General features: G+C 42.5%; 1 protein-coding gene across 6 annotated transcripts in view; it reads left to right on the plus strand.

Moving 5' to 3' along the window:
- atpaf1 (ATP synthase mitochondrial F1 complex assembly factor 1) overlaps window positions 1–27777 on the plus strand; it is a 31660-nt gene extending 3883 nt beyond the window's left edge. For 3 of the 6 annotated variants that reach the window (XM_067990044.1, XM_067990045.1, XM_067990047.1), the window contains 5 exons: window positions 15463–15513; window positions 15597–15644; window positions 17419–17514; window positions 19201–19308; window positions 26448–27777. In XM_067990044.1, coding sequence (XP_067846145.1) covers window positions 15463–15513; window positions 15597–15644; window positions 17419–17514; window positions 19201–19308; window positions 26448–26639 — 495 coding nt within the window. In that variant the 3' untranslated portion in view covers window positions 26640–27777. Of the gene's footprint in view, window positions 1–15462; window positions 15514–15596; window positions 15645–17418; window positions 17515–19200; window positions 19309–20583; window positions 21140–26447 lie in introns of all 6 variants that reach the window. The other 3 variants (XR_010963840.1, XR_010963841.1, XR_010963842.1) reach the window with 3 other exon arrangements.

Below are 27777 nucleotides of genomic sequence, written 5' to 3' on the forward strand. Positions count from 1 at the left end.
GATTGCTTGAAGCAAAGAATGATTTTTCATTTTAAATACATGCGCATTTTCAGGCTGCATTTACACCACAACTCTAGTATTGGTGCAAAGCAGTTTCACTTTGCTTTAGCGCTAAAGTTGTAGTGCAAATATTGACCTGATTCTGGAGCGATGTGGAATGAGAGGGTAGTGGAAATATGGAACTCTTCCCAAAGGCTGTGGACGCTGGGTCAGTTGAAATTTTCAAGACAAAACAGGCTTAAGCGGCTCAATGATCTGCTCCTGTTCCTATGATTCCCTGAAGGAGGCATTCTCTCTCCACTTCAATGACTGTATTTGCACTGCAAATTCATGGAGTTGGTGCATAGTAAGATTAACACTACAATTGCAGTGTGTAACAGATTCGGACGTGACACCAAATGGTAATAAATGTCTCATTTATTAATAGTCAAATCAAACATGTAAAGATATCAAATATTTAGACAACAAAGGTCAAAACAATATTACCCCATTTGATCTCTGGGCAGAGGTCGTAATTAAGTTGGCGACATGGTCATTTCAAGTTTTCAGTCAGTGAGGTAGTCTTCTGATAATCAGGTGGTGTTCTCACAGCAGTGTCGTCTTCAGGCAGCTAAGTGTTCTTTCAACTGTTGGGTGGTCTTCGCTGATTCCTCTGCACTCAGCTCAAAAGACATTGGGTTTTTTCCGGTCGGAACCTCACACCATATATAGAACAATATATATAAACAGTGATATACAGTCAGGAGGCAGTGGCTCTGGGAGTCCTCAACATTGACTCTGGACCCCATGAAATCTCATGGCATCAGGCCAAACCTGGGCAAGAAAACCTCCTGCTGATTACCACCTACCGCCCTCTCTCAGCTGATGAATCAGTCCTCCTCCATGTTGAGCACTACTTTGAGGAAGCACTGAGGGTAGCAAGGGCACAGAATGTACTCTGGGTGGGGGACTTCAATGTCCATCACCAAAAGTGGCTCGGTAGCACCACTACTGACCAAGTTGGTCGAGTCCCGAAGGACATAGCTGCCAGACTGGGCCTGCGGCAGGTGGTGAGCGAACCAACATGAGGGAAAAACCTACTTGACCTCATCCTCACCGATCTGCCTGTTGCAGATGCACCTGTCCATGACAGTACTGGTAGGAGCGACCACCGCACAGTCCTCGTGGGGACGAAGTCCCGTCTTCGCATTGAGGACACCATCCAACGTGTTGTGTGGCACTACCACCATGCTAAATGGGATAGATTCAGAACAGATCTAGCAGCTCAAAACTGGGCATCCATGAGGTGTTGTGGGCCATCAGCAGCAGCAGAATTGTATTCCAGCACAATCTGTAACCTCATGGCCCGGCATATTCCTCACTCTACCATTACTAACAAGCCAGGGGGATCAACCCTGGTTCAATGAGGAGTGTAGAAGAGCATGCCAGGAGCAGCACCAGGCGTATCTAAAAATGAGGTGCTAACCCGGTGAAGCTACAACTCAGGACTACATGCATGCTAAACAGCGGAAGCAACATGCCATAGACAGAGCTAAGCGATTCCACAACCAACGGATCAGATCAAAGCTCTGCAGTCCTGCCAAATCCAGTCGTGAATGGTGGTGGACAAGTAAACAACGAACGGGAGGAGGAGGCGCTGTTAATGTCCCCGTCCTCAATGATGGCGGAGTCCAGCACGTGAGTGCAAAAGACAAAGCTGAAGCGTTTGCAACCATCTTCAGCCAGAAGTGCCGAGTGGATGATCCATCTCTGCCTCCTCCCGATATCCCCACCATCACAGAAGCCAGTCTTCAGCCAATTCGATTCACTCCACGTGATATCAAGAAACGGCTGAGTGCACTGGATACAGCAAAGGCTATGGGCCCCGACAACATCCCGGCTATAGTGCTGAAGTCTTGTATTCCAGAACTAGCTGCGCCTCTAGCCAAGCTGTTCCAGTACAGCTACAACACTGGCATCTACCCGACAATGTGGAAAATTGCCCCGGTATGTCCTGTCCATAAAAAGCAGGACAAATCCAATCCGGCCAATCACCGCCCCATCAGTCTACTCTCAATCATCAGCAAAGTGATGGAAGGTGTCGTCGACAGTGCTATTAAGCGGCACTTACTCACCAGTAACCTGCTCACCGATGCTCAGTTTGGGTTCGGCTCCAGACCTCATTACAGCCTTGGTCCAAACGTGGACAGAAGAGCTGAATTCGAGAGGTGAGGTGAGAGTGACTGCCCTTGACATCGAGGCAGCATTTGACCGAGTGTGGCACCAAGGAGCCACAGTAAAATTGAAGTTAATGGGAATCAGGGGGAAAACTCTCCAGTGGCTGGAGTCTTCCCTAGCACAAAGGAAGATGATAATGTTTGTTGGAGGCCAATCATCTCAGCTCCAGGGCATTGCTGCAGGAGTTCCTCAGGGCAGTGTCCTCGGCCCAACCATCTTCAGCTGCTCCATCAATGACCTTCCCTCCATCATAAGGTCAGAAATGGGGATGTTCGCTGATGATTGCACAGTGTTCAGTTCCATTTGCAACCCCTCAGATAATGTCCGAGCCCGGATGCAGCAAGGCCTTGGGCTGATATGTGGCAAGTAACGTTCGCGCCAGAAAAGTGCCAGGCAATGACCATCTCCAACAAGAGAGAGTCTAACCACCTCCCCTTGACATTCAACGGCGTTACCATCACCGAATCCCCCACCATCAACATCCTGGGGGTCACCATTGACCAGAAACTTAACTGGACCAGCCATATAAATACTGTGGCCTCAAGAGCAGGTCAGAGGCTGTGTATTCTGTGGTGACTGACACACTTCCTGTCTCCCCAAAGCCTTTCCACCATCTACAAGGCACAAGTCAGGAGTGTGATGGAATACTCTCCACTTGCCTGGATGAGTGCAGCTCCAACAAGACTCAAGAAGCTCGACACCATCCAGGATTAAGCAGCCCGCTTGATTGGCACCCCATCCACCACCCTAAACATTCACTCCCTTCACCACCGGCGCACAGTGGCTGCAGTGTGTACCATTCACAGGATGCACTGCAGCAACTCGCCAAGGCTTCTTCAACAGCACCTCCCAAACCCATGACCTCTACCACCTAGAAGGACAAGAGCAGCAGGCACGTGGAAACAACACCACCTGCACGTTCCCCTCCAAGTCACACACCATCCCGACTTGGAAATATATCGCCGTTCCTTTATTGTTGCTGGGTCAAAATACTGGAACTCCCTTCCTAACAGCACTGGGAGAACCTTCACCACATGGACTCCAGCGGTTCAAGAAGGCGGCTCACCATCACCTTCTCGAGGGCAATTCCCCATGAACAAATTAAAAAAAAATATTCATATGACCTTTATAGATTAATGAAGTTTTTTAAAGCATTCAAGACGGTCAGCTTGTTTTAACATTACTCATTCAGCCACAAGACCCTTCGCAAGGTAGTTTTTCAAGGTGGCCAGTTTGTTTGACCGTACTCGTCTAGCTAGCTCATCATGGTTCTGGACTTATCGCTATCTTTGGATTATTCCGCTATTTGGGTCATTGTTCCTTCTTTATCACGTAACTGCCTTGTCTCACTGAGGGTAACAAGTGTCGGTCACTAATCAAAGATTAATAGTTTACAATTCAGCAAAATAAGCCGCACAATCAGCAAAATATGCAGCACAGCCTGCAGAGCATGATGGTTAGTAGCGTTAAGAACAAGATGTCAATTTTTCCCTATTTCCAATATTCTTAGATTCCCCAGCTTGAGAATGAGAAAACCCTAAGGGCTTCGATCTCTCATCTATCCTTCAATAAGCCGGTCAGTTCTAAGCAGCCCTGCCTCCATCTAATGTTCCTGATAGAATGTTTAAGTACACTTAATGCTTTTCGGCCAAAATCTACAACCACCTGTAAGCTTTCTGTCTGGAGGGTGAAGTTTACTTGCATTTTTGTATCATTGTAGCTTTAACAGGCACCAATATCTTAGCCCCAATGTAGTAATTCTGGTTGGTGTAAAGCAAGATGTTAACCACCAAACCGGACATATAGTGTCGCCGTGTGTATAGTGCTTCTTGTTAGTTGTAACGCAATATCTTCCTCTCTCTGAATAAACGACGTTGGTCTTTTTCAAATTCAGTAGTACAATTAGGGGATTCTTCATCCAGAGTGAAATCACAAGCTGGTAGTGCACTTTGTAAAACATCACATCTGCACAACCAGGATCCAATTTTCCTGGAACAGCATGAAGTGTTTGGTGCAATCCAGAACTCTTCTTTTCCCCTTTACTGATATTTTCGATCTTTGGATAATTTATAAATTCCTTATTTATATCATCCTCCAACAAGCCCTTCAATTCCACTTTAAATACTTCCATTGATTTTACATCAGCAGATAGCAATAGTGTTGCCACCACCACGGGAATCAGTCATGAAACAATGTCACTTTGCTTGCAAGGCTTCCTGGCATAATACACTAATCCAAGTCTTTGCACCTTATACCAATCCATATTCCCAACTGATTTCCAGATTTTCATTTGTCTGTCCAACATAAAATTTGGGATCCAATTGTTTTCTATAGCATTTAACCCCATTTTGAATCTGAACATTGTAAAAACCCTCCATACATAATTACCTTTAAGATCAGTTCCTTAGTCTTTGTTATTCTGAATGATTGCCAATATCCCAAACCTGTCTCTCTGCCAGTCATTTTATTAAAACCAGGGATGCCCATTGTTCTGATATAACCTCCCCGTCTGCCTGTTCATTCCTTTAAGTAATCCCTCTATTTGCTTGTGCATTGTTTTATCATGTTCCCTGTGTCTCTGTGAGTTCACCTAAATCTCTTCCTGATTGCGCTTAGTAAAACTCTGTACCATTTCTCTTAGCATGATAAAAATCTACATTCATTCAATTACATAAATCAGAAGGAAAAATTTAACAGAGCAGGAATAATCTTTAACTGCAAATTATAACAAGCTTCTCGTGTTTGTGTCACCATAAATTTATACACACATCTTTTTCTGTGCTTCCCATTTTAAAGGTTTGATTACATTAGTGTCAATTTTAGCTCACGTTTACACCGTCTGCACTCAGGCATGCATGCAAGGAAACATCCACATCGGCTTAGGTATCGGTTCCCCTGCTTGACACAACAATCCAAATTGAGCACTTTCTATGATGCAGTTTTCCTGTCATACACTGTTAACTTAGGCGAGTTTACACTTCTCCCTCTAAGTATCTCACAGAATGTGGTTCTGCCAATTCGGTAAATACTTGGGTTATAATATCCACAGTAGGTAAGGATAGGGTAAAAATCGAGGTTTACTCTTGCCCCTAACTTGGCCCATTGGGTGAATAGTAGCGTATCCCAGGTTGCGGATTGTTGATACAGGTGGAACTTCAGCCCTCACATTTGTATCACCATTTCCCTTCGAATATCAACAGACAAGGCCGTAGTCACTTAATACATCCGGGACTTCTCCCCGCATCAAAAATTTCAGTGTTTGATCAATAATCAAAAGCACATATGCTCCCTATGTCATACAAATGGTTGCCCATCCTATTCCCTATGCTTGCTCATTTCCTTTGTATATCATCTCAGTTATTTTATTCTGTGTCTGAGTGAAAAATTTGGCAATGTTGTGCATGTTATAGACTGTATATCGTTCTTCCCGTGCTAGCTCATTGATTGCGTTTAGGATTGGTGCATCGACCAGTTTGGCCCGCGCATGTTCATAATGACGTGCATGCTTCTTTATAGTCTCAACATCTATCCAATTCCAAATTGACTTTCCTAATCCAAATACCCCCGTTATGTTATCCATCACTCTCTACCTCTCATTCCCATTTTAACTGCATGTCTCTTGTGGCCATTTACCACAGTACCGTAAATTGGAGGTTATTCCTCCTAGCTATACAAAACCCTGGTTAGACTGCACCTGGAGTACTGTGAGCAGTTCTGGGCACCGCACCTGCGGAAGGATATTTGCCTTGGAGGGAGTGCACCGTAGGTTTACTAGAATGATACCCGGACTTCAAGGATTAAGTTACGAGGAGAGATTACACAAATTGGGGTTGTATTCTCTGGAGTTTCGAAGGTTAAGGGGTGATCTGATCGAAGTTTATAAGATATTAAGGGGAACAGATGGGGTGGATAGAGAGAAACTATTTCTGCTGGTTGGGGATTTTAGGAGTAGGAGGCACTGTCTAAAAATTAGAGCCAGACCTTTCAGGAGTGAGATTAGAAAACATTTCTACACACAAAGGGTGGTAGAAGTTTGGAACTCTCTTCCGCAAACGGCAATTGATACTAGCTCAATTGCTAAATTTAAATGTGAGATAGATAGCTTTTTGGCAACCAAAGGTATTAAGGGATATGGGCCAAGGGCAGGTATATGGAGTTAGATCACAGATCAACCATGATCTTATCAAATGGCAGAACAGGCACGAGGAACTGAATGGCCTACTCCTGTTCCTATGTTCCTATTCACTTATGGCACATTTTACAGTCCCTATCATATTATACTCCCCAATTATAAATGTAATTAATATCACATTGTTCATTTCGCTTCATCTGTGGAGAAAGCACAAAGTATTATTTCTTCCGCCTCCAGTTTCTTTGGCAACTTGGAGTAGAACACCCTACACAATCTTGACCTGATGTCTCAACTGTGTTGTCTTGGACGATCTTTACTTTGCTACCGACTAACTTCCCCCGTTGGATGGCTGTAGACCCACAGGGTCAAAGTCATCCCAAATGTGGAACTAACTCTGTGTACGGCAACATGATTCTAATACTGTTAATAATTCTTCGCAATACTGACTGAAAAGAAGGCAGAGCCAGCTTCATACTGTGGCAGTTTTCAACTAAATTTAAAGAAACTTTGCAGAATTGAAAAGAAAACAATCAATTTAGATCTCAAATCTCACAGACATAAAATAGGACATAGTCCCATAACTGTATAATAATTCTCCAAACTTTTTTGACTTGTACATTTAACAGTGGTACTATGCTTAGAAAACACAACGATTTGAAATGCTTATATTAAACAACCGGGACTACAAATGGCGAATGCTGCTTCTGTTTTGTGAAAAAGGAGGAAATGGAGCCAGCTGCAGCCTGCATGCTGCGGAGTGCAACACACTTAGAGACAGTACACTTACAAGCTACTGGATTTTTCTTGAGTTTTTAACAGTAGGAGAGACTGAATTTTCCCTTATCATCTTTTCCCTGTTTGAAATCATCTATCCTTTATCTCTCATCTGAATTTTCAATCTCTGATGTTTCCTACTTAACTCAATTTTGTTACGATTTAAAATCTCATGTGGGAAAGACCATTTATCAGGCTTGTATTAGCTCTCTTGTTTAAAATTCTTCTCCTTCTCCGTTGCTGGAAGGATGGGGTATAGTGAATGGAAAGGGGTTACTGGGGAACCAGCTGGGAGTTCTAGTCTCTTTCTCAGTTCACTTTCTAGAACCTCTACGACTGCCTCTCTTCCTCCTAGTCTTTTACTCTGTAACACGCTTTGGGTTTGCTTAAATGATTCTTTGACTTCTGCGACTTTCATTTCGCAGTCTACATCTAAGCCTTCACAATGTACTTTATTCTCACCATTGGCTCATTGTGTTGTCAGGGGAGCGATAGTTCACAGCCTCCTCTGCTAACCCTTCCCCTTCTACCTCGACTCCATCACCATCCGCTTGGGTCAGTGTACCTATACTATCTCTCTTAACTCAACTGTTCTTGGAACCATTGTATCCGTTTCTGTCGTTGGGTAGTCAGGAGGGTTATTAAATTATCTAATTTTTGTTCCACCCCTCCTGGTTTTTAGACAGTCATGGTCCAGTTTCCCTCATTGTTTCTCTGCCGGGGGGGACGCTACATTACTCCGGCAGTCTACAGCATAATGACCCATTCTTTGACATCGGAAGAACCTGTTGTTGCAACCTTCTGTTCCTCTCATGACTCCTTGCGTTACAGCAGCTACCACAGCACCTTCTGGGCTCAATTTGCCCCATAACTCCTGAATCATTAACTTACACCATGTGTGGTCTGCTGAATTTATGGGTCAACACATAATCTCCCTTAAAGCCACTCTACAGTCGGTGAGTTCCGACTCTCGTCTCCCTTTTTTCTCTTAAGTCTTATCTCTCTCTTGTAGTATTTTCTGACTCCCTGTGATGTCGCAGTTTTAGCCATCAACTGCGAACTCTCCAGCATAGCCAAGACATCAGTCAGACGTTCTTTCAACCTCACGTTTCCGTCTGACTGTCTTTTAATTTACCTGTCTTTTTCATCTGACTATCTCTTAGTTTCCTCTAACTGATTCCTATTTTCCTCTTTTAACTGTTTAATACATTCTTCACTCTTAAGTGCACACATGTTGGCCGCCCACATAAGGAGCCTTTTGCCAACTCTCACCTTCGTCTTTCTATTTCGAACTTGATCCTCGATCCATTCTATGGCCGTCTCATAAGCCTCATCCTTCTCCACTATTTTGGAGATTAATTCTAAAGGTTCCATGGACCCGTTAGTTTCCTTTTCAGTTTCTTTTCTAACATTTCATGAACACTTGCCATGATCGCTTACACTAAACCTCACTTCTGGAATTTGAACAATTCGCGTCTTTCAGGATTAAATTAAATCTGTCGATTTTTAAACTTTTTTCCATTAGGTGTTTGATTTTATGTCAACACGAAACATTGATTAGTCACCTCCTGCCTGACTCACCAATTTGTAACTAACAATTCGGATATGACACCAAATAATAATCAATGTCTCGTTTATTAATAGTCAAATCAAACACGTAAAGGTATCAAATATTTAGATAACAAAGATCAAAACAAAATTATCCCGTTTGATCTCTAGGCAGAGGCTGTAATTAAGTTGGCGACTTGATCGTTTCAAGTTTTCAGACAGTGAGGTAGTCTTCTGATGATCAGGTGTTCTTCTCTCAGCGGTGCCGTCTTCAGACAGCTAAGTGTTCTTTCGATAGTTGGGTGATCTTCGCTGATTCCTCTGCACTCAGCTCAAAGGACGTTGGGTTTTTATGTCTCCCCTGACAGGAACCTCACACCATATATGGAACAGTACTCATAAGACCCTTATAGATTAATGAAGTTGTTTTTTAAAGAATTCAAGACGGTCAGCTTGTCTTAATATTATTTACTTAACCACAAGACCCTTTGCAAGGTTGTTTTTCAAGGTGGCCGGTTTGTTTGACCGCACTTGTCTAGCTATCCCGTCATTGTCCTGGTCTTATCGCTATCTTTGGATTATTGTTCTGCTTTTTGGGTCATTGTTCCTCATTTATCACGTAGCTGCCTTGTCTCACAATAAGGGTAACAAGGGTCGGTCACTAGTCAAAGGTTAACAGTTTACAATTCATCAAAATATGCAGCACAGCCTGCAGAGCATGATGGTTAGTAGCATTCAGAAAAATATGTTAATTTTCCCCTATTTCCAATATTCTTATAAGTGCAACCTTACATTTGAGGTGGACAAAGATTATAGCTAAACTTCAGCAATATATGTTTTGGGGTTCCTCAGAGTGTCTATTTAATTAACAGTAACACTAAGGTATGTTCCTATGTGATAGTCTAACTGCAGGACTGTAAAGGCCTATTTTGTAATACCATTTGTTGCAAATATGCAAGTTCTGACTAATCAACTTTGATCCAGACAAAATAATTGGAGCATTATCACAAAATATTTTGTGGCAGTTGGGACCACTGCTGTATACAAACAAAGCAAATAGTCTTTCTTTTTAATCATATAATGAAGGCCATCTAATGGCACTAGAAGTGAATTGCAACTGAAAGTTGCTATATTTGTCCTCCTCTTTTAGGAACATAGAAATTGCTAGACGAGAAAAGACCGAGGTCCATCTAGTTTGTCTTCTACCATCCTGGTAGTTGCATGGTACAACAATAAGGGAATTATTGACTGATCATAGACCCAGACATGATGCGAGGAAAACCCCAGCGGTGGTTGTTAATTGTATCCATGTGATTTATATCAATTAATTTTAATTGTATTCAGGTGGTGTGTATCAAAAGGGGGTTCTTTTGTATCCTAATATAAGAGAGCTTATTATAGGGTGTGATGTGTGTAATGTGGAGCTCTGTGAATAAAGGCCTGGAAGCAACTAAAGACCAGGCTCCAGTATTCTATCCTTCATCACCAGGCTATCCAGCTTATAACAGTGGAGAGTTTTGCGAAACATAGGTCCAAAGTCACCTGTTCCTCCCAAGCATGCTATACTTACCACATGTCATGTCACAATATCATTTTTTTTTCTTCCAGTTTTTTGTTTTTAAGCTTGGTGACCACAATATGCACACAAACTCTCATATGTGCCCACAACCCTGAAACAAACATTTTTTTTGTTTCCAATTCTCGCTCTTTTTCATCTGAAGGAAGCAATTCCTTCCAGATGGGATGAATCCTAGGTTGCTGAGGGAAGCTAGGGTGGAGATAGCAGAAGCTCTGACCACAAGCTTTCAATCCTCCTTGGATATGGGAGTAGTGCTAGAGGTCTTGAGGATTGCAAATGTTACACCCCTATTCAAAAAAAGGGAGAGGGATAAACCTGGTAACTACAGGCCTGTCAGTCTAATGTCAGTGGGGGGGAAACTATTAGAGACCATTGTCAAGGACAAATTTTAATTCTCGCTCGTGGAAACATGGGTTAATAAGGGACAGCCAGCAAGGATTTAGTAAAGGCAAATCGTGTCTGACTAACCTGATTGAGTTCTTTGATGAAGTATCAGAGAGGGTTGATGAAGGTAGTGCAATAGATGTTGTGTATATGGACTTTCAATAGGCATTTGATAAAGTACTACCTAACAGACTTATTCGGAAAATAGAAGCACATGGGATTAAGGGACGGTAGTAACTTGGGTAAGTAATTGGCTAAAGGATAGGAGGCAGAGACTAGTGGTGAATGAATGTTTTTATGACTGGAGAGAAGTATGCAGTGGGGTCCCCCAGGGATTGGCTTTAGGACAATTGCTTTTCTTGGTATATATAAATGACCTGGACTTGGGCATAGGGAGTACAATTTTGAAGTTTGCGCATGAAAGAAAATTTGGCATCGTAGTAAATAGTGAGGATTATAGTAGCAGACTTCAGAAGGACATAGACAGACTGGTGAAATGGGCAGAAACATGGCAGATGTAATTTAATGCAGATAAGTGTGAAGTGATGCACTTTGGGAGAAACAACATGGAGAAGCAGTATAATCTAAATGGTACTATTTTGAGGGGGTTGCGAGAGCAGTGGGACCTGGAGGGTGCATAGTCACAAATCTTTGAAAGTGACAGGGCAAATTGATAAGGCGATTAAGAAAGCATCTGGGATACTTGGTTTTATAAATAGGGTAATTGAATACAAAAACAAGGAAGTTATGCTAAACCTTTACAAATCACTGGTTAGGGGTCAGCTGGAGTATTGTGTACAATTCTGGGCATCACACTTTAGGAAGGATGTCGAGGCCTTGGAGAGGGTACGGTGGAGGTTTACGAGGATGACACCAGGGATGAGAGACTTCAGTTATGTGGAGAGATTGGAGAAGCTGGGATTGTTCTCAGAGCAAAGAAGGTTACGGGGAGACCTAATAGAGATATTCACAATTAATGAGGGGTTTAGCAAGAAGGGAGAAATTGTTCCTCTGGCAAATGGGTCCGAAACCACAGGTCATAGATTTAAAATAACTGGCAAAAGAACTAGAGTGGAAATGAGAATTTTTTTCATGCAGAGGATTGTTAAGATCTGGAACCCATTACCTGAAAGTGTGGTGGAAGCAGATTCCATAGGAACTTTCAAAAGGCAATTGGACATGTACTAGAAGACTAATTTGCAGGGTTATGGGGAAAAAAACTTGGGCGTGGGACTGAATTGGATAGCTCTTTCAAAGAGCAGGCACAGGCATGACTGGCCAAATGGCCTCCTTCTGTGCTGTAAGATTCTATGATTCTAATTTATGTTGGCATAAGTTCAATAGGCCAAATTGCTGTTCTTCATACATGAGCCTAGACAGTGAGTTGTTTCACTGCCAAGCCTGATCCTCTTCTCGACCCACATCCAAATGCACTATTTCAATTAAGGATCAATAGGCAGCAGTCAGGAGGGGGGGCCACCCTCCCCAGCACAGGATTACTAAAGTCAATTGAAGTACAGTGCTCCTACTGTCACCTCAACTGAGATGCACTTAATCCATCACAGGCTAGGACCACATCTTGATCATACAGCTTGCCTGACATCCAGTATTGAATGAGCAGAAATTTCCCCCAATTAAATATTGGGAAGACTGAAGACAATGGCTTCGGTCTCCACCACAAACCCTGTTCCCTAGCTACCGACTCCATCCTTCTCCCTGGCCACTTTCTGAGGCTGAACCAGACTGTTTGCAACCATGGCATCCTATTTGACCCCGAGCTGAGCTTCCGACCGCATACCGTCTCCATCACCATCCATTTCTGTAACATCGCCCATCACCACCCCTGCCTCAGTTCCTCTGCTGCTGAAATCCTCTTCCATGCCTTTCTTACCTCTAGTCTCAACTATTCCAATGCTCTCCTGGCCAGTCTCCCACCTTGCACTGTCCGTAAATTTGAGCTCATCCAAAACACTGCTACCCGTATCCTAACTCGCACCAAGTCCCATTTACCCATCAACCCTGTGTTCACTGATTCCCGGTCCGACAACGCCTCAATTTTAAAATTCTCATCCTTGATTTCAAATCCCTTCATGGCTTTGCCCTTCCCTATCTCTGTAACCTCTTCCAGCCCGACAACCTTCCGAGCTCTCTCTGCTGCTCCAATTCTGGCCCCTTGCGCATCCCCGCTTTTTATCGCTCCACCGTTAGTGGCTCTACCTTCAGCTGCATAGGCCCTAAGCTCTGAAATTCCCTCCCTAAACCTCCACCTGTCTACCTCTCCCTCCTCCTTTAAGATGCTACTTAAAACCAACCTCTTTGATCAACAGAACTGGTTTATACCCCTGAGGGGCAAGAACTCTGCCAAAAAAAACAGCCATGGATAACTAAAGAGGTAAGGGACAGTATAAGACGTAAGGAAAGGGCATACAAAATTCAAAAAATAGCACAGATCCTGGCGAATGGGAAAGATACAAAGATAAACAAAGGGTCACAAAACAGATAGTAAGAGCTGCAAAAAGAAAGTATGAAAAGAAACTTGCAAGGGATATCAAAACCAATACGAAGAACTTTTATAGTTATATTAGGAAAAAGAGGGTGGTCAGGAGCAGTGTTGGCCCCTTAAAAGCTGAAAGTGGGGATATTGTCATTGACAATGGGGAAATGGCGGACATGTTGAATAATTACTTTGCGTCAGTATTTACAGTCGAAAAAGAGGTAGCATGCCGGAAATCCCAAGAAAACTAATATTGAATCGGGGACAGGGACTCGATAAAATTAACATAAGTAAAATAATAGTAATGAAGAAAATAATAGCACTAAAGAGTGACAAATCCCCAGGACCAGATGGTTTCCATCCCAGGGTTTTAAAGGAAGTAGGTGAGCACATTGCAGATGCCCTAACTATAATCTTTCAAAGTTCTCTAGATTCAGGAACTGTCCCTCTAGATTGGAAAATTGCACATGTCACTCTGCTTTTTAAGAAAGGAGAGAGAGGGAAACCGGGGAAATTGCTGGAGTCTATAATTAAGGATAGGGTGACTGAACACCTTGAGAATTTTCAGTTAATCAGAGAGAGCCAGCATGGATTTGTGAAAGGTAGGTCGTGCGTGACAAACCTGATTGAATTTTTTCAAGAGGTGACTAAAGTAGTGGACAGGGGAATGTCAATGGATGTTATTTATATGGACTTCCAGAAGGCATTTGATAAGGTCCCACATAAGAGACTGTTAGCTAAGTTAGAAGCCCATGGAATTGAGGGAAAAGTACGGACTTGGTTAGGAAATTGGCTGAGCGAAAGGCGACAGAGAGTAGGGATAATGGATAAGTATTCACATTGGCAGGATGTGACTAGTGGAGTCCCACAGGGATCTGTCTTGGGGCCTCAATTATTCACAATATTTATTAACGACTTAGATGAAGGCATAGAAGGTCTCGTATCTAAGTTTGCAGATGACACAAAGATTGGTGGCATTTTAAGCAGTGTAGATGAAAACATAAAATTACAAAGGGATATTGATAGATTAGGTGAATGGGCAAAATTGTGGCAAATGGAATTCAATGTAGACAAATGTGAGGTCATCCACTTTGGATCAAAAAAGGATAGAACAGGGTACTTTCTAAATGGTAAAAAGTTAAAAACTGTGGATGTCCAAAGGGACTTAGGGGTTCAGGTACATAGATCATTGAAGTGTCATGAACAGGTGCAGAAAATAATCAAGAAGGCTAATGGAATGCTGGGCTTTATATCTAGAGGACTAGAGTACAAGGGGGCAGAAGTTATGCTGCAGCTATACAAAACCCTGGTTAGACCGCACCTGGAGTACTGTGAGCAGTTCTGGGCACCGCACCTTCGGAAGGACACATTGGCCTTGGAGGGAGTGCAGCGTAGGTTTACTAGAATGATACCCGGAACTTCAAGGGTTAAGTCACGAGGAGAGATTACACAAATTGGGGTTGTATTCTCTGGAGTTTAGAAGGTTAAGGGGTGATCTGATCGAAGTTTATAAGATATTATGGGGAACGGATAGGGTGGATAGAGAGAAACTATTTCTGCTGGTTGGGGATTTTAGGAGAAGGGGGCACAGTCTAAAAATTAGAGCCAGACCTTTCAGGAGCGAGATTAGAAAACATTTCTACACACAAAGGGTGGTAGAAGTTTGGAACTCTCTTCCACAAACGGAAATTGATACTAGCTCAATTGCTAAATTTAAATGTGAGATAGATAGCTTTTTGGCAACCAAAGGTATTAAGGGATATGGGCCAAAGGCAGGTATATGGAGTTAGATCACAGATCAGCCATGATCTTATCAAATGGCGGAGCAGGCACGAGGGGCTGAATGGCCTAGTCCTGTTCCTATGTTCCTAAGCTTTTGGCCATCTGTCCTAACATCTCCTTGTGTGGCTCGGTGTCAAATTTTGTTTGATAACGCTCCTGTGAAGCGCCTTGGGATGTTTTATTATGTTAAAGGCGCTATATAAATGCAAGTTGTTGTAGTCTGGCTCAGTTATACAATGTCTTTACATGGGAAAACATTTATACCTTGCAACATCCTACCCAGGTAGAGGAGAAGGCCTCCTTTTCAGATTTAAATATCCTATTGTTGTACTGATTTCTTTTCATTTGGACTGTTTAATTGATTAGTGCGGATATGCCCATTGGATCCATTTCTTATACTGGGTATAAATCTGTGTGTTGTTTGGGGGAAGGGAGGGAAAGTTATGTGTTTATGGATTTGACTATTGAAAAAGAAAATTTGCTTGTTTCAAAAACTGTTTAAACCTTGGAAATGTCCTTGATGAGCTCCATTCGTATTTACATATTTTTCAGATTTGGAATCAGTATTTTGCCCAGAAGAATACTATTTCTGCAGTAATTCCTGTGAGTATGCTTTTGATTTGGGAATTATATGATAAATTATTGTTTTTAACTTTTAAAATTGTATTTTGTTTTGTTCTTAAAAGGGTGCAACATTTGATCTGATGCACAGCAGGTCACAGAAATGTCCTACTGTGAGTAAACATTACTGTTCAATGTCAACATATTGGGATCTGTGTGTTTTAAAATAATGTATGACCGTGAGCAGTTGAATTGTCGAAAATTGATTCAACATAGTTCTCGTGCTCTGCATGTTGCTTTAGTGGAAATTTTGTTTGTACTTCATATATTTGAGCTGCAAGCATTCAATTTGTCAAATTGATCACAAAAATGAACACGAAGGCACATCAAATATTTTAAAAGTCTTGCATATTGCACGCTCGCACTTGTAACTAACACTTGTTTCCCATAACGCTTTCCTGTCATTATATTTCTGTCACACTTTTTCTGGCTTGCTATTTCTATCCCACCTGTCCGTCACACATTTTTGTTACAATTAAATTTGCATATTCAATTTACTTACCTCTGAGTACTCCAAGGTAGGTAGCATTGTTGCCTCTGAGACTCCCAGCACCGTTTCCACAGTGCCACCTGCTTTGGAGAAGCTAAAATTGAGCCTGTGGCCTGATGCTGCCTGCCCCTCGTGACTGTCATTCTCTGCGCCTTGATAGTGGGGAGAGGTGGGGGTGGTGGTGGCTGAGGGTCTGGTTGCATGGGAAGTAAGTGGTGGTGGGGATTTCTTAAAATAGTCTTCAGCAGTGATCAGGGAAACTTATTATTTAAAACAAAAAGGCTATGGATGCTGGGATAATTGGACCTGTCAAGACTGAGATAGATAGTTTTTTGTTAGGCAAGGATATTAAAGGCTATGGAGCAAAGGTGGGAAAATGGAGTTGAGGTGCAGATCAGCCGTGATCTAATTGAATAGCAGAGCAGGCCTGAGGGGCTGAATGGCCTACTCCTGCTCCTAATGTACCTAACTCAGCAGAATCTATTTTAAATAATACAGGTTTCACAGGTCATTCTTGGGGAAATACTTTTCTACACTTGTGAGGAATAAAAGGAATTAATTGTAGGAGGAAAGAGAGAAAAATTGAGGGAGGTAAAGAAGTCCTCAGCCTTGTGGTCCTGAGGAAGAATAACTCGCAGTAGGAGACTGTCCTGGTGATGCAGGGAGGAGGAAGGACAGTACATATGCAGCTGAGAAGGAACAAGATGGGAAAATTCAAAATAGAACTGACCATATTAGTATTGATAAAAGCGAGTTGAGGACAGATGCAATTGGCTGGAGTGGGGAGTGTAGAAGAGAGAGAGAGAGAAAGGGGGTACTGGGATTTAGAGGTAAGATTGGGATTGCCTATCAGACCGGGTTTTTCTTGTATTTTATCCAAATGTGCAGGAGTGGTTTTAGAAGAGCCTCACCAAATACAGAAACAATATTCAAGTCTTAAGAATTACTTGGCACTAAAGTGGAAATCAAGCTTCTTGATATGTAGATATCTAGCAATGGAGCAGATAGAGTCCAAGCCATTGCGTAGGAGAAATCCAGTATTCAGGGAGCACTTTCCTTTTTGCGCTTTTCTCTTTACATTTCTTCTCAGTGATGCAGCTCAGATTCAAACCTTAGCTGTGTCTGGGTTCAGAGGTATGATCTCATGTCCCAACCTCCTTGGCACTTCAAAGAATAACATGTCAAAAAATAATTCTCCAGTCTTAGTAACCAAATTCTAGAAGGGGTTCTGGTGGCAAGACTTCCTCTCTCTGAACAGTGTGGCTTGTCATTTATTGTTATAAACTCAAGATTTCAACCTGTACATTTTAACATTTTCCATGCCAAAAAAAATGTCTGAGTGTTCCTCATGTAGTTCCTGCAGCTCATGTGTTTATAACTATCCTGTTCTTTTCCAGTTCTTGTATGCTTTGCCAAGACAAGAAGGCTATGAGTTTTTTGTGGGTCAGTGGTCTGCGACTGAGCTTCACTTTTCCTCCCTAATAAATCTTCAGGTATGTGACTGAATGTGGAAGAGGAGCTCCAGAGTAATAAACTGATGTTGGAATAAGTACTACTTTGGCAACTCAGTGATGCAGTTGATGTGTTAAAAATTACTCTTAATAATGAAGCCTGCAGAATTTACCTTCTCACAGTTACTCAAAAAGGGTACTGTATAGAATTTCCTCTCTTTAACACAGTGGCTCCCAAAGAGCACGTGGTGGAGTGGGTCTACTCTGTATTTTACAATGTGCGTTTGCAGCCTCCAGTCACAGGTGGTCAGTATAGGTAAGTATAGAGAAGAGTTATAATTTTATACATCTGTACTGCTGGTGGGTGAGACTTCCTACTGGAAGTGGAGATTGGTAAAATTACCCTTATCAGGCCCTTGGATAAATTCAGTGATTTGTGCAAATCTTAGAAAAGAAAAAAGAAAACTACATTGGAAAGTGCTTCATTCTAAGGCCACTGTTCTAAATGGACAAATCCAAGTAATTGTAACTACTTAGAAACTGATACATTCAATGCAGTTGTACTTGAAAATTTCAGGCTCCGGGTTAATGATGAGCTTTTTTTTGCTTATAAAGACTGTTTTGCATATGTGACAAAGTGTGAAATCTAGTGTGTGTGATTGGACATGTTCAAAGGTTGTCCTGTGGCGTTGCTAACCAGTAGTCTAGCGTTTAGCTGCTAATCGGTTCTGTCCCTTTCAAGAGTACTATTTAGGCAATCCCTTTGGGAATCCAGATAATAGTAACTGTAAATTCTTGAAGTAAATTAAAAGTCAGTATATTTGTAAATTTCAGGCTCCTGATTCATCTATGGCTTTTTTTTGTAAATTGTTTTGCGTCTGTAACAAAATATAACAGATACTTGTCAGATGCAAAACTATTACATATGAATTATATTTAAATGTATTTTGTGATCTGTTTGAGAAGAAACTTTATAGCATTTTTAAAAAATTGATAGCTGTGCACACAACCTGCAGTTAACTGCTTTTACACACCTAGTTTAAAGTTGGAAAACACTAGAGCTTGTTGCAACATGCGCAGTGTCAGCCTTGCATTAAAAGGGCAATGGATGTCCATACGTGGCACTAAACCTAACCTAAAACTTTGTGGAGTGCCATGATTCCAAATATATTCTCTAAAATGCCAACGTTTTTGATGTACAAAAAAATCACGTGATCCAGTAAAAATACACAAACGTCAAGCATCAATTTACATTGTCTAATCACAATTTAACAATTGCAGCATTGCTGAGAAACCCCAAACTGTCCTTATGATAGTTTATTCTAAAATTCAACAGATTAGCAAAATTAAGACAAGTGACAGTAGCTAGATAAATGCTATTTCAACTGTTGCATTGCATGATCGGTCATCACTATTTACTTCTGTTCAGTAATGTTGATTCAAATGTCAGTGCGTCTAATTCAGGAGCTCAAATTTTTTCATGCCATGTCCCACCAAAAAAAATTTTGCCACTTCCCATGCTGTATTAGCTATGGCGGGCGATGGTAACATTTGCTATGTGTCTTTGTATTCATTATGGTTGCACTAAAGCGCTATGTTTTTAATCCTTTTCTGTGCCATTTCTGGATAGACCATGCATCCCACTGTTTGAGAACCACTGGAGCAACTAGCGTCTTGAGTCCCTTTCCACTCTTTCCAATGAATTATTATTTTTTCTTCGCCTTGCAGTCTTTGGGGGTGAATGCGCCAAGCCAGCTTATAATATATCATTACCCTGATCTCCAGAAGGAGAAGGGCATCGTGCTCCTTACCGCAGAAATAGACACCACGTTTCTGGTAAGAAATTTCCTTTTGCTACATAGTAATAGTAAATGTGTGGAATAAATCTCCATCAAAAGTAGTGACTATTGTGGCAATTAACTCCTTTCTGGATATCTGGTTGTGAGTGGAATTGAAAGTTATATGTGAAAGGTCTTCGACCTGAAACGTTAACTCTGTTTCTTTCTCCACAGATGATGCCTGACTTGCTGAACTTCTTCAGCATTTTCTGTTTTTATTTGAAAGTTACAGACATTTAGATAGAACACAATCACAGGGTTGTATTAAACAGATATATTGGATATCATTGGATATCTTTCAGGATTAAAGAGGAACGGCCAGCAGTATCTTTGACAGTTGAATGTGGTATTCACCAAATGAGTATGTTGCACATGCTGTGCTAGAAGGATAGGCCTTTTCTTATCCCATACATAATGTTCATAAGCAGGGTGTTTTTTAATTGTCGTCTTTATCTCCTGTATAATGGGGATATCTGCATGCTGATTACTAAAGACGTCATGAAGCAAGATAAGTGATCTTGTTATACTCTTACTGTCTGATTTAACATTGATTTCCCACAGATGGTGCTGTCAGCTATATTGCAGAACTGCCCAGTATCAACCCTATTTACCTTTATCCCTTTCACACAGAAAATCAGTTGTTATGGACACACTCGTGAATTAGAGGAAACACATGAAAGTAACCTCAGAGAGGACTTAGCCCCTATTTCTTTTTTACTCTTCTGTGGGAAAGGTGCTTATGAACATTATGTACAGGATAAGAAAAGGCCTTTCCTTCCAACGCAGCATGTACAATATACTCACTTGGTGAATACCATGTTCAAACATCAATGACACTGGTGGTCGTTCCTCTTTAACTCTGAAAGATATCCAATGAAACACTCCAATATATCCGTTTAATACAACTCCTTGTGGTTGTGGTCTATCTAAAAGTCTATACTTAATCCTATAATTTTCAATTCCACTCACAACCAGATATCCAGAATCAGCATGTCTTGGCCACCCCAAACTCCAGTGTCTCAGCTGAGACTGAGTATGCATCACAATGAGTGGAGCAGACAGTAACACATATCCATGCTGCACCACAGCCAATCAGTGTTTAAGAAATTTCAAAATTTGAAAGGAAAATAATAATAAACATTCAAGATAAAAAAGACGTTAAGGCCTGATGTTTTATTCACTTGTTGGTGACATCTTCAGAAATAACAAAGGCTACTAAGCTGTTTAAGAATGGCAAAAGGCAGTGCTTTTAAAACAGCAATAAATGTTATAGATTGTAAATTTTTAAAAATGTGAGCCGAGCGGAGGGAGCGTCCGATAAAAGGCGGGATTTCAGAGCGCTGAGAACAGCTGAGAGGAGCCGAGCCGAGCGGAGGGAGCATCCGATAAAAGGCGGGATTTCAGAGCGCTGAGAGGAGCCGAGCCGAGCGGAGGGAGCGTCAGATAAAAGGCGGGATTTCAGAGCGCTGAGAACAGCTGAGAGGAGCCGAGCCGAGCGGAGGGAGCGTCCGATAAAAGGCGGGATTTCAGAGCGCTGAGAGGAGCCGAGCCGAGCGGAGGGAGCGTCCGATAAAAGGCGGGATTTCAGAGCGCTGAGAACAGCTGAGAGGAGCCGAGCCGAGCGGAGGGAGCGTCCGATAAAAGGCGGGATTTCAGAGCGCTGAGAACAGCTGAGAGGAGCCGAGCCGAGCGGAGGGAGCGTCCGATAAAAGGCGGGATTTCAGAGCGCTGAGAGGAGCCGAGCGGAGCTGCGACCGAGTTCGAAGTGACGTCAGGAATCAGATCGGGACGCGACACAGGGGAGGCACCTGATTGGTGAGTAGGTTCAGGTGAGTATTTCTCCTTATCTACAGTAACTGAAGTAAAAGGAAAGGGAAGGTCTGCAGGTCTTATAGGAAGTAGCGTTTATTTTTTAGTGAATCAAGGTCCCTAGTGTAGTTAACATTCTCTAAATTGAGAACAATTTAAAGGAGTAAACTCCTTAAAGGGAGTGGTAAGTAGTTTTTCTTTCCTTTTTTTTTCTCTTGACATTGTAGTTGTTCTTAAGCTAATTTAAGGGTTAAGTCATGGCAGGAGATCCCAGCGCCGTGTCATGTTCCTCTTGTGGGATGTGGGAATTCAGGGCTCCTTCCTGTATCCCTGATTCCTTCACCTGCGGGAAGTGTGTCCAGCTGCAGCTATTGTTTGACCGCTTGACGGCTCTGGAGCTGCGGATGGACTCACTTTGGAGCATCCGCGATGCTGAGAAAGTCGTGGATAGCACGTTCAGTGAGTTGGTCACACCGCAGATAAAAATTACTGAGGGAGATAGTGAATGGGTGACCAACAGACAGAGGAAGAGTAGGAAGGCAGTGCAGGGGTCCCCTGCGGTCATCTCCCTCCAAAACAGGTATACCGTTTTGGATACTGTTGGCGGAGATGGCTCACCAGGGGAAGGTGGCAGTGGCCAGGTTCATGGCACCGTGGCTGGCTCTGCTGCACAGGAGGGCAGGAAAAAGAGTGGCAGAGCTATAGTGATAGGGGACTCGATTGTAAGGGGAATAGACAGGCGTTTCTGCGGACGCAACCGAGACTCCAGGATGGTATGTTGCCTCCCTGGTGCAAGGGTCAAGGATGTCTCGGAGCGGCTGCAGGACATTCTGGAGGGGGAGGGTGAACAGCCAGTTGTCGTGGTGCATATAGGCACCAACGATATAGGTAAAAAACAGGATGAGGTCCTACAAGCTGAATTTAGGGAGTTAGGAGTTAAACTAAAGAGTAGGACCTCAAAGGTAGTAATCTCAGGATTGCTACCAGTGCCACGGGTTAGTCAGAGTAGGAATGACAGGATAGCTAAGATGAATACGTGGCTTGAGAGATGGTGCAAGCTGGAGGGATTCAAATTCCTGGGCCATTGGAACCGGTTCTGGGGGAGGTGGGACCAGTACAAATTGGACGGTCTGCATCTGGGCAGGACTGGAACCAATGTCCTAGGGGGAGTGTTTGCCAGTGCTGTTGGGGAGGGTTTAAACTAATGTGGCAGGGGGATGGGAACCGATGCAGGAAGTCAGTGGGAAATAAAGTGGTGACAGAAACAAAAGGCAGTAAGGGAGAGTGTACAGAACATGACCGGACAGATGGTCTGAGAAAGCAGGGCAAAGACCAAGGGAAGTCTAGATTAAACTGCATTTATTTCAATGCAAGAAGTCTGATGGGCAAGGCAGATGAACTCAGGGCATGGATGGGTACATGGGACTGGGATGTTATAGCTATTACTGAAACATGGCTAAGGGAGGGGCAGGACTGGCAGCTCAATGTTCCAGGGTACAGATGCTATAGGAAAGATAGAGCAGGAGGTAAGAGAGGAGGGGGAGTTGCGTTCTTGATTAGGGAGAACATCACGGCAGTAGTGAGAGGGGATATATCCGAGGGTTCGCCCACTGAGTCCATATGGGTAGAACTGAAAAATAAGAAGGGAGAGATCACTTTGATAGGATTGTACTACAGACCCCCAAATAGTCAACGGGAAATTGAGGAGCAAATATGTAAGGAGATTACAGACAGCTGCAAGAAAAATAGGGTGGTAATAGTAGGGGACTTTAACTTTCCCAACATTGACTGGGACAGCCATAGCATTAGGGGCTTGGATGGAGAGAAATTTGTTGAGTGTATTCAGGAGGAATTTCTCATTCAGTATGTGGATGGCCCGACTAGAGAGGGGGCAAAACTTGACCTCCTCTTGGGAAATAAGGAAGGGCAGGTGACAGAAGTGTTAGTGAGGGATCACTTTGGGACCAGTGATCATAATTCCATTAGTTTTAAGATAGCTATGGAGAAGGATAGGTCTGGCCCAAAAGTTAAAATTCTAAATTGGGGAAAGGCCAATTTTGATGGTATTAGACAGGAACTTTCAGAAGTTGATTGGGAGAGTCTGTTGGCAGGCAAAGGGACGTCTGGTAAGTGGGAGGCTTTCAAAAGTGTGTTAACCGGGGTTCAGGGTAAGCACATTCCTTATAAAGTGAAGGGCAAGGCTGGTAGAAGTAGGGAACCTTGGATGACTCGGGAGATTGAGGCACTAGTCAAAAATAAGAAGGAGGCATATGACATGCATAGGCAGCTGGGATCAAGTGGATCCCTTGAAGAGTATAGAGATTGCCGGAGTAGAGTTAAGAGAGAAATCAGGAGGGCAAAAAGGGGATATGAGATTGCTTTGGCAGATCAGGCAAAGGTGAATCCAAAGAGCTTCTACAAATACATAAAGGGCAAAAGGGTAACTAGGGAGAGAGTAGGGCCTCTTAAGGATCAACAAGGTCATCTAAGTGCGGAACCACAAGAGATGGGTGAGATCCTGAATGAATATTTCACATCGGTATTTACGGTTGAGAAAGGCATGGATGTTAGGGAACTTGGGGAAATAAATAGTGATGTCTTGAGGAGTGTACATATTACAGAGAGGGAGGTGCTGGAAGTCTTAACGCGCATCAAGGTAGATAAATCTCCGGGACCTGATTAAATGTATTCCAGGACGTTATGGGAGGTTAGGGAGGAAATTGCGGGTCCCCTAGCAGAGATATTTGAATCATCGACAGCTACAGGTGAGGTGCCTGAAGATTGGAGGGTAGCAAATGTTGTGCCTTTGTTTAAGAAGGGCGGCAGGGAAAAGCCTGGGAACTACAGACCAGTGAGCCTGACATCTGTAGTGGGTAAGTTGTTAGAGGGTATTCTGAGGGACAGGATCTGCAGGCATTTGGAGAGGCAGGGACTAATTAGGAACAGTCAGCATGGTTTTGTGAGAGGAAAATCATGTCTCACGAATTTGATTGAGTTTTTTGAAGGGGTAACCAAGAAGATAGATGAGGGCTGTGCAGTAGACGTGGTCTACATGGACTTCAGCAAAGCATTTGACAAGGTACCGCATGGTAGGTTGTTACATAAGGTTAAATCTCATGGGATCCAAGGTGAGGTAGCCAATTGGATACAAAATTGGCTTGACGACAGAAGACAGAGGGTGGTTGTCGAGGGTTGTTTTTCAAACTGGATGCCTGTGTCCAGCGGTGTGCCTCAGGGATCGGTGCTGGGTCCGCTGTTATTTGTTATTTATATTAATGATTTGGATGAGAATTTAGGAGGCATGGTTAGTAAGTTTGCAGATGACACCAAGATTGGTGGCATTGTGGACAGTGAAGAAGGTTATCTAGGATTGCAACGGGATCTTGATAAATTGGGCCAGTGGGCCGATGAATGGCAGATGGAGTTTAATTTAGATAAATGTGAGTTGATGCATTTTGGTAGATCGAATCGGGCCAGGACCTACTCCGTTAATGGTAGGGCGTTGGGGAGAGTTATAGAACAAAGAGATCTAGGAGTACAGATTCATAGCTCCTTGAAAGTGGAGTCACAGGTGGATAGGGTGGTGAAGAAGGCATTCAGCATGCTTGGTTTCATTGGTCAGAACATTGAATGCAGGAGTTGGGATGTCTTGTTGAAGTTGTACAGGGCATTGGTGAGGCCACACTTGGAGTACTGTGTACAGTTCTGGTCACCCTATTATAGAAAGGATATTATTAAACTAGAAAGAGTGCAGAAAAGATTTACTAGGATGCTACCGGGACTTGATGGTTTGACTTACAGGGAGAGGTTAGACAGACTGGGACTTTATTCCCTGGAGAGTAGGAGGTTAAGGGGTGATCTTATAGAAGTCTATAAAATAATGAGGGGCATAGATAAGGTCGATAGTCAAAATCTTTTCCCAAAGGTAGGGGAGTCTATAACGAGGGGGCATAGATTTAAGGTGAGAGGGGAGAGATACAAAAGGGTCCAGAGGGGCAATTTTTTCACTCAAAGGGTGGTGAGTGTCTGGAACGAGCTGCCAGAGGCAGTAGTAGAGGCGGGTACAATTTTGTCTTTTAAAAAGCATTTGGACAGTTACATGGGGAAGATGGGTATCGAGGGATATGGGCCAAGTGCAGGCAATTGGGACTAGCTTAGTGGTATAAACTGGGCGACATGGACATGTTGGGCCGAAGGGCCTGTTTCCATGTTGTAACTTCTATGATTCTATGATTGCCTTTGACACCCCAATTTACAGGCTGCCAGAAATCGGCGAGTTAACTTTTGGGATAATTCCTTCCTTATCCTTTTAACACATTTGAAAGCTAGAGACAATAATATGTCTGATAAATAACTTCATTTATTATTGTTTCAAAACATTCATCTTAAAACTTCATACAGAATAGTACACATTTAGCCCTATATCTAAAACCATCTGTGCAGGAAACTTCGATTGGGAAATCACAAGCATAGCTTATCCAAGCCCATTCACATTACCTGATCCTGAAAGTCCCTACTGAGTGAAATGTTGGATCTCTTTTTTTTATATACCATTTTCTTTTATGGTCTAGTTCCTGCTGGATTCAACACTACTGGGTGTCTTATGACCCTTAGATCTTTGAACAGGTTGTTAGAGAATGATGAGGGGCCCCTATGCTTGTTTTTCCTGAGTCACAGTCTTTATTATTCAAACCTTTGATGTTATGCTTTATAGTAACATGAACGTATTGCCTTTTTATATTGCAGTAATTTTCTTTTCTTGCACTCCCCCCTCCCCCCGCCCCCACTGTGATCAAAAGCCTGAGTTTTAAAAGCCTATGCATTTTAGCTCCATATTATCCAACTAGCTTATTTATTTAACAATCTGTATGTGCCTATCCTGTCTTTGGCCCTGAAATTCATCCCCTCCATTGTTATCAGCGTCATTGAGGGGAAAAGATAGGATTTGCGAGCACACAGTTTAAATCAGTTCTGTCTAGATTAGCTGTTCTGTCTTTGTTCTGTATTAGAACAATATAAAAACATATATCTATATTCTTACATTAACGAGGACTCTTCAGTCTTTGCCGATCTGAACAATGGCCACTTGTAAAAGGGATAAATGTAAATGGTGTTAGAAGGATGTTTGCCCCTGTGGAAATATATCCTAGTTTGAATCATCCTTTGGGAGAGAAGATGATGGAACCACCAATAGGTCTTAATTTTTCCTATCATAATGCAACGATAACCATTAAAACGAATAGGCTACTGACAGCATTACAATGGGAAAACCTAGGCCATAATGTTTAAATGGTGCCATTTACTGAACTTTGTGGTTCTGACTTGCAGGGTGTACATGAGGCACAGTGTCTGGCCAATGAAGCACAACTCTTTTACGCCACAGACTGCCAGGAAACCTTCAATCTGGTGGAGTCATTCAACCATAAACCCAGTGATTTCAAACATATGTCAGTCATCGCTGAGATCGAGCAGCATGGAATTGGAGGCGCGTTGATGAGAAATGGGAACGCAGAGACTTAGGACCGTGTACCTTTTTGTAGAAAAGGCTGAGAGGTTTAATAGGAATTAATCCATGTGAGCTTCGTCATGGATTTAAAAAGGATAACATTGAAAGCCATACAGTGTATTTTGGCACTATTGTTGGCCAGTTTCTATGAACAACACTGTCTGGAACTAGGCTTTTCCAGCATCTAGGGATGACCCCTATTACTTGAGACTAGCAACCCCCTCACAGGGGGTTGAAGTTCAGAACTTTGAATGTGATGAAATGTTGCTTGACTTTGCAGAGTTTCAGATGAAGCTGAAGCACTATAGCATATAAGCAAGAGACTTGTTAAAACAGGGTTTCAGTTTTGGGGAGGATATCCACTTATGTGCTAGGTGTAGTGAAATCTTAATTGTGTTTATAAAGAATAGATTTAAAATTTTGCTACGCCCAGTGCACAGAGGAAAGTTGACAAACAGACACTATACTTTGGCCAAACTGTTTAAGTCCCATTCCTACCCCAGTAAGTACCATTGTTGATCCAGTGAGCAAGAGACCTGGTCTCCCACCTCCGACAGTACAGCTCTGTAATTCGATGCAAGGAAGTCTACAAAAGCAGCTGTGGGGGTGACTTTTTTTCCCTCCCTCCCTGTGGTGAAACTTCTCAGGCCAGCATCTCCACTGTGAGGAATTGCAAGCGTGAACATGTATCCTTGCAGTCCATGGCAATGGCTGTTGACATTTTAAGAGAATTTTACAAAGTTAATATTGGAACTGAATAACTAGATTGTAATGTGCATTTGACTATTTTAAACCAGCAATATTTGGAATGACAACTTGTAATTATTGTACCACTATTTGACAATATGTGCAAAAGTAATTTGTGTGTTTTTTATACACATACCAGTAAATCACTGATGTGCAATGTATTGAGAATAGCCAAATATCTCCTTTGGCCATCCTATGTGTGTGAGCTGTATTCTGACCTTGGTCTCAAAAGTGAAAGGAGAGTGTTGTAACTAACTCTGCCATTTCTATGCAGATTGGATAAAGGTTTAGTCCAAATCTGTTAAGGCGAAACAGGACATTTTCTATTGGAGATGTGCTGAAATGATCATGATCTAACCTAGTAATATATAATAAAGACAATTCGCTATAAATATTTTCAAATGA

The sequence above is a fragment of the Heptranchias perlo genome, chromosome 9 (genome assembly GCF_035084215.1).
Source record: "Heptranchias perlo isolate sHepPer1 chromosome 9, sHepPer1.hap1, whole genome shotgun sequence".
Taxonomy (NCBI): domain Eukaryota; kingdom Metazoa; phylum Chordata; class Chondrichthyes; order Hexanchiformes; family Hexanchidae; genus Heptranchias; species Heptranchias perlo.